Below are 15,871 nucleotides of genomic sequence, written 5' to 3'. Positions count from 1 at the left end.
CCATCACTTTACCAAAGCAGCATTTCACTTCATTTCAAATGCCACACATTCCACAAATCCCCCTTTGTGAAGTTCTCTAAGAAGAAAGTCACTAAATGCCCTTTCTGCCACTGCAGGTCAGTCTTCCCAACCCCTGCCTATGGCACCTGTCTTCAACATGTGGACAGCTAGCACGTCAGAACACAGCAGCAGCCCCACAGTGCTCAGCAACCTAGACATATATGCCCAGAGCTGCCAGCTTTCCAGCAGTGCCACTCCACAACAGCAGCAACACAAAAGGAAGGGGAAAAGACTTCTCCAGAAAACAGACACAATATAGACATCATCTGAAAAAGAACATCTGTCAGCAGCTACCCCTAGCAAGCAGTCCTTCTCCAATGTGCTGCTGACACTGTTCCAATACAGCAACCCACCCAGCTCCAAGGACACTGCAGTCCAAACTTCTAGCTGGCTGGACAGTAAAGAAACGCTGTTTGATTTCTGAAGTGGGTCAACCAAAAGGAGCAATGTAAAAGGAAAGAAGTCATCCTGGAAGTCTGCTCCTCCCTATCCTACCCACTTCCACTTCCACTTTATCCTTTGTGAAAAGCCAAGAGTTCCAAGTCAGAAAATTCTTCTGGAATATAACCAAGTATGGACACAGAGACTAAGACTGAAAACAAAAGGCCCACATTTTCTCTAGGATCACACTAACTTTATTTCAAGGTCATCACTCGGATGGAAGTTTCTAGAACTCTGTTTTACCACAAGACAAGGTCTGATTCCAAAGCATTTCAGAAAAGATATATTTTTGGTTTTTTTTTTTAGGTTTTTGAGACAGGGTCTCATGTATCCCAGGCTGGCCTTGAACTCCTGATCCTCCTGCCTACACCTCCCAGGTCAGAAAAGATACATTATTTTTGCTGTTGTTTTTTTTTTTTTTTAATTTTTTTTTTTTGTTCATTTTCATTTATTTATTTGAGAGTGACAGACATAGAGAGAAAGACAGATGGAAGGAGAGAGAGAGAATGGGCGCGCCAGGGCTTCCAGCCACCGCAAACGAACTCCAGACGCGTGTGCCCCCTTGTGCATCTGGCTAACGTGGGACCTGGGGAACCGAGCCTCGAATCGGGGTCCTTAGGCTTCACAGGCAAGCACTTAACCGCTAAGCCATCTCTCCAGCCCCTGTTGTTTTTTTAAAATACTTATTTATTTTTTGAGAGAGAGAAAGGGGGAAAGACAGAGAAAGAAGTAGATAGAGAGAGAATAGGCATGCCAGGGCCTTCTGCCACTGCAAACAAACTCTAGAATGCATGTGCCACCTTGTGCATCTGGCTTAAGTGGGTACTGGGGAATTGAACCTGGGTCCTTAGGCTGCGCAGGCAAGCACCTTAACCGCTAAGCCATCTCTCCATCCTTGCTGTTTATTTTTGTTGTGTCTGTTTGTTTCCAGTTAAATTCTCATTGTTGTTCCAGGCTGCCCTCAATCTCCTACCTCATCCTCCTAAATGCTGGGATTAAAGGCGTGCACCACCACACCAGCAATATATATATAATTTATTAATTTTCAAGTAGAGAGATAGAAGAGAAACAGAATAAGTGCACCAGGGCCTCCAGCCCCTGCAAAGGAACTCCAGATGCATGTGCCACTGTACATCTGACTTTATGTGGGTACTGTTTGTTAGGTCATTAGGCTTTGCAGACAAGTGCCTTAATCACTAAGCCATCTCACCAGCCCATGATATATACTTTTTTCTTTTTTTAATTTTTGAGGTAGGGTCTTACTCTGGCCCAGGCTGACCTGGAATTCGCTATGTAGTCTCAAGGTGGCCTTGAATTTACTGCAATCCTCCTACCTCTGCCTCCCAAGTACTTAGGCATGTGCCACCATGCCCAACCATGATATATTCTTAATAGTACACAAAGTATACACAGCATATGTATAATACACACATTATAATAATATACATGTAAGAAGGAATGAGAGGTGAGTATGGTGGTGCACACTTGTAATTCTTGAACTAAGAAGGCTGAGGCAGAAGAACTGCCATGAGTTTGAGGACAGCTTAGATTGTATCCTAGTGAGTACCAGGTCAAGGAATACAATTAGATCCTGTCTCAAAATAAAGGAAAGCCAGGCATGGTGGTGCACATCATTAATCCCAACACTCAGGAAGCAGAGGTAGGAGAATTGTCATGAGTTCAAGACCAGTTTGAGACTACATAGTGAATCCCAGGCCACCCTGGGCTAGAGTGAGACCCTACCTTGAAAAACTAAAAATAAATAAGTAAAACAAAAAAAGGAAAGCTGGAGAGATGGCTTAGTGGTTAAGGCACTTGCCTGCAAAGCAAAAGGACCCAGGTTCAAATTCCCAGGACCCACATAAGCCAGATGCACAGGTGGCGCTTGTGACTGCAGTTCCTTTGCAGTGCTGGAGGCCCTGGCACACCCATTCTCTATCTGCCTTTCTCTCTCAAATAAATGAAGATAAAGTAAAATACAAGTACAAAAGGAAACCAATAAGCTACCATCTTCTTGCTTGCTTTTTTTCTTAATCTTCTTTTTTTATTTTTCAAAGTAGGGTCTTACTCTAGCCCACTGACCTGGAACTCTATAGTCTCTCAGGCCAGCCTTAAGCTCACAGCAGTAAACCATATCTCAGCCCTCAGCCTCCTGAGTGCTGGGACTAAAGGTGTGAGCCCAGCCCATTTCTTGAATACTTTAAGCAAGCACTGTACAGCAAGGAGAGGCTGCTTGCTATGCGATTCACTGATGTTATCATTTGAGCACCCACTATGTAAACACTGTTCTAGGCACTGGGGATACAAGTATGAGTGAAAGAGTAAAAAATTCTAGCTTTCACTGAATTTTTATTAATGTGGTTCTAGAGACTGAAAGCAGAACTAACCCATCACTCTACTTCTGAGTTATGCCTCCAGCCTGAATATGTGTTTTATCAAGGTTGACAGAAACAAATCTACGTCAATGGGTGACAATACTACAAATAATTCAGACTATGGGAATGTTACATAAAATTCTATATAAAAATAAAGCAAGGAAGAGCATTCTACTTTTGATAACATTGCCCTGGAAAATATCTCTGACTAGTAACAATAATATATGGTCACTATGTTCCAGGGATTGGACTAAGAACTTAATGAAGAGCATATTTCATTTAATTTCAGTAACTATAAAATGTTCAGCTCAGAAAAATAAGGTTTTGTAGTTCTGCAATAAGGGAAGTAAAGGCAAAGAGTGAGTGATGTCTAGGATATAACAGAAGTGAGGCAGCCAGGATTTGAACTTAGGAAATCAACTCCAGACCCCCCCCCCACACACACACACACACACACGACACCATGCTACTCTGCTGGCAAACAAACATACCAAGTAGTCAAGTTGTAGTCCCAAAGTGGAAGGTCCATCTGGCCTCCCTACATATGGCTAAGAGATTAGTGCAATTCAATCTTCCTCTAATATCAGACCATTACTCTTGTAAAACCAAGCCTTATCTTGAAAGAAGAGGAGAAAGACCTTAAGATTTAAATATATATACTTGAAAGAGAGACACAGTTACTAAATACTGAATATGCTCCTCTTCCATCCCCACGCCAGCCCCCAATACATGAAACAGTGACATTTGACAAGCTCTGTTAATTCCTGGAGGTTATCATTTCTCTCTGGGAAACAGGAACAGAACAAGAAAGCCAGCTACCTGATAGAGCCACAGCAAGACTCTGAGGGGAGATGCAGGAGAAAAGGTTAACAGCAGAGAGAAAACAGCCTTCTCCAGACCCAGTTCAAAAGCAGTCCAGATCTTCCTCAAGCCCTGGAATACCAGACTGTAGAGGGGACAGACTGCTTTCCTCACAAGCAGAAGGCAGGACAGACAGAACCACAGGGAACAGGTACCCAGCTCTCTTGAGAAGAGAACAAGGAGGAGGCAACAGGAAGAAGGCTAACATTACAGGGAAGTTCAAGGGAAATATCAACATCCAAGGTCACAGGGTATTTGCAGAATGGCTGGATGTCCCAGGTTGGGGGCCTAGATTCAGCTATCAGAAGTAGTAACAAAGAGAAGCAAGCAGAGCCCCACAAGTTCAACTCAAAGTTCATGGTTTGGACCCACCCACTTTGTAATTGTGTTTCAGTCACGACAGCCATAGAATCTGTGGCCAGAATTAATCAACAACTAAGGACAAAAATGTGGGGGTTCATCCAGAGGAATCCAGGGGACTTTTACTCACACTCTGGACTTCCATCTTACATACAGACTTGCTCACCCCAGTTTAAACCTTAAACTGTCCTTCCAAAGAGTTCAGACCCTCTCCCCATCAACACACAGAAATCCAATGGTCAGTCTCAATCACTGACACATTACAATCTTATGTCCAGTAAGTAGTTCTCGTGGCCCAACATGGCACTAAACAAATTATGACCTGAATGACAAGAAAAAAACTGTGTCACCTAGAGAAACCCAATTAATATGACTCTGCTCTCTTCAATTCCTCTCTCCCCTCCAGCCATATCCGGGGCACTTGTGTGGCTTGGCCGCCTTTTCCATGCTATCTCAAAAACCAGAAGACGATGAGCAAAGGAACCTCCTAGGAAGCTATCCTAGAGATGGGAAACCCTGCTCTCCCTACACCTTGGCCGGCTGAGAACGCTGGAAGGGCACAGGATCAAACCACCACCTGGGAAGACAGTCTCGAGTGTTCACCTTGAGATCTGGCTGTTGCCCTTTAATACGGACTTCCTACTGAGGAAAAAACATAAATGTTGCTAAATTGAACGCTCCAAAAGAACAGCGAATAAGGCGCCCCATGTGGGACAATAAATGGATATTTGAAGGTATTCCTGCTGTTGGTTCCTCTTAATCCCTCATCTCCACCGCCTCCACCCTCGACTGACCACAAGTAGCATGTGTTGTGTACGGACATGTATGTAAACATCCTCTTCCCAAGCCCAAGTTTCTTAAGGGAACCAACGCTTCTCCTCCTCCCAAGCACACTGGTCCATGTAGCCAGCCCCACACTCCGCAGCAGAGTTGGTAATGTAATATTCAGGGACCCCGCGACCGGAAATGCCTGAATCTGGCTGCTGCACTTGCCAAGGGAGAGAAGGGACGGAGGAAAGTGAACGTGGGGTTGAGGGAGACTAGGCGCAGGAGGTGTGGGATGCAGTGGGGAGGTGAGACGCCGCTCAAGAAGAGTTGCGACTCAGGGGAGGGCAAGGAAAAGAAAGAAGGATGAGGGGGAGGCTGTCGAGGCCGTCGCAAAGTCAGAATTCGAGGAGCCTGGGAAAGAGAAGGTGGTAAGGTGGAGGAAGGCGATAGGAGGGCAAGGGTGGAAAGGGGGCCACAATAGACTCTAAGGGTGACGGGGGGCGAGGCTGAAGGTAGGGGTGGCAGCGAAGCGTGGGGGAGGGCTCCCGGAACCTGCAGCGAGTAGAGCGAGGAGCGCCGAGGGCGGGGACCCAAGCCGCGGAGGGAGCCCCGGAGAGAGGCCGGGGTCGCTGGGAGCACGTGCATGCTGCAGCCGCTCCGCTCGCTTCCCTGCGGCGCGGACCGGAGCCCGGGCGGGCGAGGCTGGGAGGGGGGACGGCGCGCTCACCCGCAGGGCGGACAGGTCGATGTCGTCCAGGCTGCGGGCGGGGGCCGGGTCGCCCATGGCCTCCGCGGGAAACGGGGAGGGGGGCCCCGGGGCCGTTCACGCTCCGGCTCGGTTATTCCACGGCTTCCGTCGCCGCTTCTCCCCCATCGGGGGACCCGGGGAGGCGGGCTCCACCGCGCCTCCCCCGTGCAGCGGCGAAGGGGCAGGGCCGCCGGGAGGACCGACCCACCGACGACTGACAGGACCTAGCGCCCGGGAGCCTGCAACCCGAGCCCTCGACTCTGCTGCGCAGGCGCGGGGCGGCCGTGCCCCGAGACGGTGAAGAGCGAACGTGACGCGAGCGCGCCGGCTGCCCCTCCCCCCAGGGTGCCGACACCTGCGCGCAGGCGCAGCAGGCCCGGAGAGCCGCGCGCGCCTGGACTGAACGGCCACGCCGGGAAGAAGTGGGCGGCGGCCGAGGCGGCTGCGGAGCGCGCCCACCGCCTGGTGCGCCTGCGCGCACACCTTCCCTTCCTTTTCCCTGTTTTCTTTTTTTTTCCTTCTCTCCCTTATTTTCCTTCATTAATTTTATTTGACGCCTTTCCTTTCCCTCCTTCGTTCGTGTGCATGGCTGCCAATCAAACCACCCACCTCTGTATTTGCGGGGGAAGAGAGGCGGTACCCAACCCCCTCTATTACTAGAGGGGTTGTTATGGTAACTCCCCACGCGAGAGCTGGTGGCCTCTAGATAGGACGGGCTGTCCACCTACCCAATTGCCATGGCAACGGTAGAGCCGCTTTAGGAGGGAGGAGCCCCTCGGTGAGAACTTGGCTGAAGAAGCCACGTGGAGGGGAACCTGTCTGTCTGCCTTAGGAATGCCCCCCGCCCCTCCCTGTACTCCTTTCCTAGCTCGAGTGGGGCGTGCTAGGAGCAAAGCTCACTCATCGCACCACAGCGATGCCCGCAGTGGCAAAGAGGAGGAGGAAGTCGCTGTATCTGACGATCTTAACAGGGTCACCTCAGAGCTACTACTCATCTTGGCACAGCATCACCAGTCTCGTTGGAGGATAGATAATGTTGTGTAAGAATAGACAGTCGTGTTCTGCCACTGACGAATGTACTGTGTGACCTTGAGCAAATGGATTTGCTTCTCTGGGCTTTGCTTTTACTATGACGTTAAAGGGAGGGGGGTGGTTATGGGCTTCAAGACACATGTACCACCTTGTGCATCTGGCTTTACGTGAGTACCTGAGTCTTTTGGCTTTGCAGGCAAGCGCTTTAACTGCTAAGCCATCTCTCCAGGCCCCAAGCAAACACACTTTTAAACCACTGAGCCATCTTTCCGTGTTTTCTCTCTCCCTCTCCCCTTCCCCCCTCTCTCGTATATGTGTGTGTGTGTGTGTGTGTATGCATTTGGAAGAGGTCAATGTCATGTGTCCTCTTCAGTTGCTCTCTACTTTGAGACAGGGTCCCTTGCTGAACCCTACAGCTCATGACCTGGCCAGACTGGCTAGCTTATGAGCCCTAGGGTTCCCTGTGTCTGTCTCCCCAGTGCTGAGAATACAGGCACACACTACCACACTCAGCATGTTTATATATGGGTTCTGGAGGTCCAAACTCAGCACCTCACGTTTGCCCAATGAGTGAAGGAGTACTTCACCCACTGAGCCAGCCCCAGCCTTTTTATTTTCCGGGGGGGGGGGGGCTAAGGGGATTGGTTTTTTCTTTTTTCTTTTTCTTTTTTTTTTTTTTGGTTTTTCGAGGTTGGGTCTCACTCTAGCCCAGGCTGACCTGATATTCACTCTGTATCCTCAGGGTGGCCTCGAACTCATAGTGATCCTCCTATCTCTGAGTGCTGGGATTAAAGGCGTGCACCACCATGCCTGGCTTCATCCTCATTTTTTAATACTCAAACTTCCCATGTTCCAGCTGTACTGAAATCCTCTATTCACAATTCTCAGAACTCAAGATATCCTCCCTGGCTAGACTTCCTGTTTCCGTTCCCTGGAATATTTTTTATCTCGAACTATGCCCTCTCATTATAATTTGTTTTGTCCTATGTGTTCAAATTACCTCTCTGTGAAATCCATGAAGCCACAGGGTCAGTCTCACTGCTATAATTTCAACACCTGGGAGGCTGAGGTAGGACAATCAGCAGTTCAAAGCCAGCCTGGCCTGTATGAGACCCTGGCTAAAAAATTAAAACAAACAATATAAATATATTTTAGAGGTAAGAGGATCACTGTGAGTTCGAGGCCACCCTGAGACTACATAGTGAGTTCTAGGTCAGCCTGGGCTAGAGCTAGACCTTACCTCAAAACCCCCTCCCCCCCAAAAAAATAGAGATGATAATAGGGTGGTTAGAAACTGAGTGTGATGGCTCAGACCTGTAATTCCAGCACCCAGAAGCTGAGATTGTGAGTACACAGACAACTTGGACTACATACCTGTGTCAAAAAAAAAAAAAAAGCCAAGCAGGAGTAGTGGTGCACTCCTGTAATCCCAGCACTCAGGAGATAGAGAATCACAAGGTCAAGGCCAGTCTGGTCTACATAAAGATCGTGTGGGGGGGGGGGGGAAGCAATAAGAAAAGGAAGTTTTGATAAAAATTATAAGGGCCAGAGAAATGACTCAGCAGTTTAAGGCACTTGCCTTCAAAGCCTGATGGCCCAGATTTGATTCCCCAGCACCCACATGGAGCCAGATGCACAGAGTGGTGCAGGCATCTGGAGTTTGTTTGCAACAGCTCTCTGCCTTCTCTGCTTGCAAATAAATAAAAATATAAAAATTAGCCAGGTGTGGTGGCACACCTTTAATCCCAGAGGCAGAGGTAGGATTGCTTCTAGTTTGAGGCCACCCTGAGGCTACATAGTGAATTCCAGGTCAGCCTGGGCTAGAGTGAGACCCTACCTTGAAAAACCAAAAAATAAAAAGATACAAAATGTATTGAAAGCACTGGGCATATATTAAATCCTCAATAAATTAATTAATACCTGTCTCACAAAATATTTAATAGAAATAGTAGATGAATGAATGAGCTAATCAAGGTCCTAGGGATGGGAGCTGGGTGTGGTGGCGCTTGGAAGGCACAGGTAGGAGGATCTCTGTGAGTTCGAGACCACCCTGAAACTACGTAGTGAATTCCAGGTCAACGTGGCCTAGAGGGAAACCCTACCTTGAAAAAACAAAAACAAACAAACAAAAAAAAAAGTCATAGGGATGGGATAAATGGTAGTGACTCCAGCTCAAGGGCATGTCATCCATGGAGTGAAGAGGCAGAAAGCAATGAACCCAAGCTGATAATTGCTGAAATTAGGGTACAGATACCTGGATAGGCCGATACATGAAGTCACTATCCAATCAGGTGTGGTGGTGCATGCCCATTTTTTTAATTAAGTAAAAACTTTGTATGAACACACCATGTGTTGGTACCATCATTTCCCTCTTCCCCATTCCCATTCAACTAAAGGCCCTCCTCAGTGGGATTGCTGCTATTCATCATGGAGTTGTGGGTTATGAGTTGTGAAAGCAACAGTCAATCATTGTGGATGGGGCACTCAGAAGGCAGAAATAGCAGGATCATCATGCGTTCAAGGCCAACCTGGGCTAAAGTGATAACATGTCTCAAAAAAAAAAAAAAAAAAAAGGCTGGAGAGATGGTTTAGCAGTTAAGGTGCAGACCTGAGAAGCCTAAGGACCCAGGTTCGATTCTCCAGGTCCCACATAAACCAGATGCTCAAAGCGGCACATGCGTCTGGAGTTCGTTTGCAGTGGCTAGAGGCCCTGGTATGCCCATTCTCTCTGTCTAACTGCCTCTTTCTCAAATATTTTTTGGACAATGGAACACTCAGGAGCCATAGATTGTTGATAGAAAATTTTCAGTGCCAGGGATGGGATGTCTTCCAGTGAGTTGTTGGCCAGGGAGATCCCTGATGCCCCCAAAACATTATAGGCCATTGCCGAGACCCTTGGTTTCCCAACAGGAATAGATGGTAAGACCCTATTGCTGAAGACTCCATATACTTGGGCTGCAAGACCACTGAGAAATCTTGCTGGAACTGAGCTGATAACCTCCTCCATGTAGACCAGCTGACAGAAAGCTGGAAGAAGCATTCTGCGTGCAGTTCAATGGGAGAAAGAGATACCACCAGTTAAGATACTCATCAGTGGACACTGCAAGCCTTATAATTGGCCAGCCAGGCCAAATGAGCCAACAGGTGCAATAGTGGCACCCGTTATGGGGGAAACCAACTGCCCTCTAATTAGACTGGAGGCCTACTCCATGGGAAGGGAATATATATCCCTGATACTGAAAACTTAAAACAGGGGTAGTCATGATCCCTAGGGGTGTAATGTCTGCTGTTGTCTGGCCAGATGTATATACTATGCTTAATCAAACTGCCCAGTAAGCACTTCTGTTAATGTTCACACCCTTATATTAATGCTACTCTCACTTTTGGTTGAGAATCTTCTCTTTTTAGATAGCAGTGACCTTGGGATGACTCAGAAGGTATTATGGTGATGGAAAGAAATGACTGCAGTGCTCAGTGCTGCAATATCTGTATCACACCTTCCAAGGCTCAGGGTCTAATGCAGAAGAGGTGGTGGAAAGAATGTAAGAGCCAAAGGAAAGGCAGGACTCCATACAACATGCTCCCTCCAGACACAAAATGGTCTGGATATCCATGGCCTCACAGTGCCTGATACTACCCACATAAGACCATCATAAGGGGAGGAAAAGGGGTAAGTGGGGGAAGGGAGAGTATCACCATGGGGTATTTTTTATAATCATGGAAGTTGTTAATAAAAAAATTTTTTTAAATTTAAATTTTTAAAATATATTTTAAATTTTATTTTCATATGTTTATTTGACAAAGAGAAAGAGGCAGAGAGAGAGAGCAGGAGAGAAAAGGCACTCCAGCCCTCCAGACATGTACTTAGCCTACAGCAAGATTCTGGGTCCCATCACACATCAAACAACTAAGAAAGACTAATTGTAGGACCACTGGAGGAAGAGTGGACAGGGCACAGACCTAGTGGCTCTTCAGGGCTTATTGCTAATCTTGGGAGGCTGGACTCTTTCTCTCCTTTCTGGGCCTACTGGAGTCTGCTTTTGTGTATCTTTGTGGTGGACATTGAACACAAGGCCTCAGGTACAAAGCATGAGCTCTATTACCCTCATCCCCTAGAGCTGGTTTGTTGTTTTGTGTCAAGGCCTCAAGTAACCATGACTGAACTAAGCTATCTACTTTCTTCCTCTATTCTGTGTTGGCTTACCATCAATATTCTAGAACTAAAGCTGGGCTTAGTGGTTCACTCCAGTAATCCCAGACTTCAGGAATTTGTAGTTAAAGCAGGGAGATCAAGGATCATGATTTAGAGGCCAGCCTGGGAATGGTGGTTTGAATCACATGTTCCCTCCAAACTTAAGTGTTTTGGGTGCTTAGTTCCTGGCAGTTTGGGAGGTGGAGCCTTGCTGGAGGGGGTGTGTTGTTGGGGATGGGCTTAGGGGTGCTATAGCCAGCTCCCCCTCGCCTCACTCTCCTGCTGCTGTTGTCTACCTGCTGTCACACAGGGGTGATGTCCAGCTTGTGCTCATGCCATCATGAAGCTTCCCCTTGAGACTGTAAGCCAAAATAAAACCTTTTCCTCTTACCAGCTGACTTTTGGTCAAGTGCTTTATTCCAGCAACAAGAAAGTAACTACAGCCCTGGGATATACACACCAATACCTTATCCTAACCAGCATCACAGTGCAAACCTGTAAGTCTAGCACCAGGAAGGGAAAGGCAATAAAGTTACAGTGAATTTGAGGCCAGCCTGAGCTACATAGAGAGTTCCAGGTCAGCTATGGTTTCATAGAGATACCCTGCCTCAAAAACAAAAAGACTCTAGGACCAAGGAAGGGCAGGCTGATATGAAGCAGGGGCTTAATTTATCCCCTGGCCCAGCCTGGGACAGCTGCTGCCTCTACCTTACTCCACAGTAAGGAGGTAATGATACCCCTGGGAAACACTCAGTGATGACTGAGAATGAGGCTAATTAGCAGGATGTCAATTAGTACCCGGAGGCACCTACGTGTGCCTGTGATTGTGGGAGGGGAATAGTTTCTTGAGAGAACTAGAAGGTCGGACTCAGCAAGGATGGGACAGGGGCAATCTAATCCCCTCCTTCCATAATTTCGTATCCAACACACTCCCTTCCATGAAACCTTCCTAAACTCACTGTATTCCCCTGGGCTTCTTCCTGCTTCTGAGGTCATTTGTGAGACTGGTGAATGAAATTAGAGAGACATAAGGTGTGACATTACCACCTGCACTCAATATCTTTTTGAGGCCACCCTGAGACTACATAGTGAATTCCAGGTCAGCCTGAGCTAGAGTGAGACCCTACCTCAAACAAACAAAAACATTACAGGCTGGAGATATGATTCAGCAGTTAAAGCACTTGCCTGCAAAGCCTAACAACCCAGGTTCGAGTCCCCAGAACACATGTAAAGCCAGATGCACAAAGTGGTGCATGCATCTGGAATGTTTGTAGTGACAAGAGGCTCTGGTGTGCCTATTCTCTCTGTCTCTCTACTCTCTGTCTTTGCTTGCAAATAAATAATATTTTTTTAAACTTTTTAAAAAATTATTTATTTGAAAGTGGCAGAGAGAGAAAGAGGCAGATAGAGAGAGAATGGGTGTGCCAGGGCTTCCAGCCACTGCAAACAAACTCCAGACGTGTGCGCCCCCTTGTGCATCTGGCTAACATGGGTCCTGGGGAATTGAGCCTCGAACCTGGGTCTTTAGGCTTCACAGGCAAGCGCTTAATCGCTAAGCCATCTCTCTAGCACTAAAATATTCTTTAAAAGACAAGTTAGGGCTGGAGGAATGGCTTAGTGGTTAAGGCATTTGCCTGCAAAGCCAAAGAACCCAGGTTTGATTCCCTAGGACCCATATTTACAGTGACTAGAGGCCCTGGTGTGCCCATTCTCTCTCTCTCTCTCTCTTACTCGTTCAAATAAATAAATAAATAAATAAATAAATAAATATTTTTTTAAAGACAAATTAAAGCCGGGTGTGGTGGTGCACACCTTTAATCCCAGGACTCAGGAGGAAGAGGAAGGGGGATCACCATGAGTTCAAGGCCACTCTGGGACTACATAGTGAATCCCAGGTCAGTCTGGACTAGAGTGAAACCCTACCTTGAAACAAACAGACAACAACAACAAAAAAGACAAGTTACATGGCTAGGTATATAACTCAGTGGCAGAGGTGGTTAATCTTTGGTTGTCTACTTGATGATTTAAATCAAAATGGAAGCCAATCTGTGGGCATATGTGTGAGGGATTTCCTAGGTAAGATTAATGGAGGTGGGAAGACCGCCCTAACTGTAGGTGACACCATTCCACAGACTGGGGCCCTGGATTGAATAAAAAGGAGAGAACTGGCTGAACATAGCATTCATTCCTCTGTTTCCTCACCATGGACAAAATGTGACTGGCAGCTTCTGCTCCTGCTCCATGCCTTCCTTCCCTGCCATCATGGACTAGATCCTACTTCCAACTGTAAACTGAAATAAAGTCTTACTTAAACTGATTTTTGTCAGAAATTTTGTGTCAGCAATGAGAAAGTAACTGATATACCTAGTATGCTCAAGTACTAGGTTAGATCCCCAGGGCTACAAAGTAAATAAACAAATAAATAAAGCAAACAAGCTAGGGCTAGAGAGATGCTTAGTGATTAAAGTGCTTGCCTGCAAAGTCTATGGACCCAGGTTCAATTCCCAAGGACCCACGTAAGCCAGATTCACATGATGGTGCACGTGTCTAGGGTTTGCAGTGGCTGGGGGCCTGGTATACCCATTCTCTCTCTCAAAGAAATAAAATGTTTTAACTAAATAAAGCTGTTAATTGAGCCAACGCTCTGTGTACAAGCTCCTCTAAAGAAGTAACCATCATCAGTTCCATGTGAGTAATTCTCTTTCACCTACTGACACTGATGTTACCTTTTCCCTCTGGAGCTGCACTGCCCAGTAGAACTTTGTGCTTGATGGAAGTGGTCTGTATGTCCAATACACTGGCCACTAGTAACAACAAATGACTACAAATGACTGATGTGCCTGAGACACTAAAGATTTTACATTTGTTATTTTTCACCTTCCTTCTTTCTCTCCTTGTCTCCTTCCTTCCTCCTTCCCCCTCTCTTTTCCTCTGCTGGGAACCAAACCAAGATACCCTTCAACAAAGACAAGTGCTTCACTGTTTTTAAATTTTTTTTTTTTCTTTCCCCAAGCTGGGCATGGTGGCATATGCCTTTAATCCTAGCACTTGGGAGGCAGAGGTAGGAGGATTGCCATGAGCTCAAGGCCACCCTGAGTCTACATAGTGAATTCCAGGTCAGCCTGAGCTACAGTGAGACCTTACTTCAAAAAACAAAAAAAATTTTTTTAAATTTATTTGAGTGAGGGTAGATAGATAGATGATAAATAGATACAGAGAGAGAAAGGAAGGTGCATCAGGGTCTCCAGCCACTGCAAACAAACTCCAGAAGTATGGGCCACCTTGTACATCTGGCTTAAGTGGGTCTTAGGAAATTGAATCTGGGTCCTTGGGCTTTGTAGGCAAGCACCTTAACCAGTAAGCCAGCTCTCCAGCCCAAGTACTGCACTTTTAAGCTGTGCCCTCACTTATCTTTCTCATTTTACTTTACTCAAATTGAAACAGACAAATATGGGCAGTAACCACTGTTCTGGAACACGTGAAGGTGGGGGACTTTGGTTGTACTCACTTCTGAGGGTGGAGAGAGCAGTGCCTGACCAGTGAGGCACAAAGAAGTGACTTGAGTGGGGGAGATGGCTCAGTGGCTACAAGTGCTTGCTGTACAAGCCTGTAAACCAAAGTTTAAATCCCTAGGACCAAAGGAAGTAAAGGAGGAAGCATCTGCTAATCCCAATGGAGACAAAGTCAGAATCCTGAAGCTCATTGGCTAGCTAGTCTAGCATTCTCAGCAGCAACAAAACAACAAGGAGGGCAGGAGAGATGGCTCAGTGGTTACAGGTACTTGTTTGCAAAGCCTGACAGCCCAGGTTTGAGTCTCCAGTACCCCATATGGTGGTTTGATTCAGGTGCCCCTGATAAGCTTATGTTATGGGTTATGAATGCTAGGTCCTCAGCTGGTAGCAATTGGGGAATTGGAGCATCTTAGAGGTGATGTATTGTTGGGGGTGGGTTTATGGGTATTATAGCCAGCTTCCCCTTGCCAGTGTTTGGCACAATCTCCTGCTGATGTTTTCCACTTGATGTTAGCCAGGAGGTGATGTCCACCCTCTGCTCATGCCAATGTTTTCCTCTGCCATCATGGAGCTTCTCCTTGGGTCTGTAAGTCAAAATAAACCCTTTCCTCCCACAAGCTGCTCTTGGTTGGGTGTTTTCTGACAGCAATGTAAAACTAACTGCAACACCACAAAGTGCACAGTGGCACATGTATCTGGAGGGTTTTTTTTTTTTTTTTTTCATTTGGTTTGGTTTTTTTCACGGTAGGGTTTCACTCCAGTCCAGACAGACCTGGAATTCACTGTGTAATCTCAGGGTGGTCCCAAATTCATGGTGATCTTCCTATCCTGCCTCCCAAGTGCTGGGGTTAAAGGTGTGTGCCACCACGCCCAGTTATCTGGTTCTTTTTTTTTTTTTGTAGTAGCAATAGGCCCTGGTAACCCATTCCTTCTCCCTCCCCCCACCCCTCTCTCTCTCTGCTTGCAAATAAGTAAATTTTAAAAATTAAAACACACACACAAAGAGATACCTTGTCTCAAACAAGGTAGAAGGCAAGGACTGACACCTGAGATTTATCCTCTAATCTTCACACATGCACTGTGGCCCATGCATGCCCATAAAAACACAGCACACCCCCACAAAAGAAGTGATTTGGGTGGCACATGCTATGAGTTCGAGGCCAACCTGGGGCTACAGAGGGAGTTCCAGGTCAGCCTGGGGTACAGTGAGACCCTACCTTGAAAAAAAAAAAAAAGTAACTTGGAGCTGGGCATGTTGGCACACGCCCTTAATCCCAGTACTTGGGAGGCAGAGATAGGAGGATTGCTTTGAGTGTAAGGCTACCCTGAGACTACAGAATGAATTCCAGATCAGCCTGGGCTAAAGTGAGACCCCACCTTGAAAAACCAAAAAGAAAAAAGAAGTGACTTGGCTATATTTTTAGTGCTTGTTGTCAAACCCAGGCCACTTATGTACGCAGAATAAGAACTCTACTACTTAGAGGTTGGAGAGATGGCTTGGTGGTTAAGATGCAAAGCCAAA

At 46.7% G+C, this 15,871-nt stretch overlaps 1 protein-coding gene across 9 annotated transcripts in view; it reads right to left on the bottom strand.

The window, feature by feature from the left end:
• Positions 1-5,840, bottom strand: part of Mink1 (misshapen like kinase 1) — a 73,665-nt gene extending 67,825 nt beyond the window's left edge. For 5 of the 9 annotated variants that reach the window (XM_045159718.1, XM_004666910.3, XM_004666911.2 and 2 more), the window contains exon 1: positions 5,593-5,839. In XM_045159718.1, the coding sequence (XP_045015653.1) occupies positions 5,593-5,649 (57 nt within the window). In that variant the 5' untranslated portion in view covers positions 5,650-5,839. Of the gene's footprint in view, positions 1-5,592 lie in introns of all 9 variants that reach the window. The other 4 variants (XM_045159715.1, XM_045159716.1, XM_045159717.1 and 1 more) reach the window with 1 other exon arrangement.
• Between the last annotated feature and the right edge of the window lie 10,031 nt (positions 5,841-15,871).

The sequence above is a fragment of the Jaculus jaculus genome, chromosome 9 (assembly GCF_020740685.1).
Source record: "Jaculus jaculus isolate mJacJac1 chromosome 9, mJacJac1.mat.Y.cur, whole genome shotgun sequence".
NCBI classification, from domain to species: Eukaryota; Metazoa; Chordata; class Mammalia; order Rodentia; family Dipodidae; genus Jaculus; species Jaculus jaculus.
This window is presented reverse-complemented; position numbering and strand designations above follow the sequence as displayed.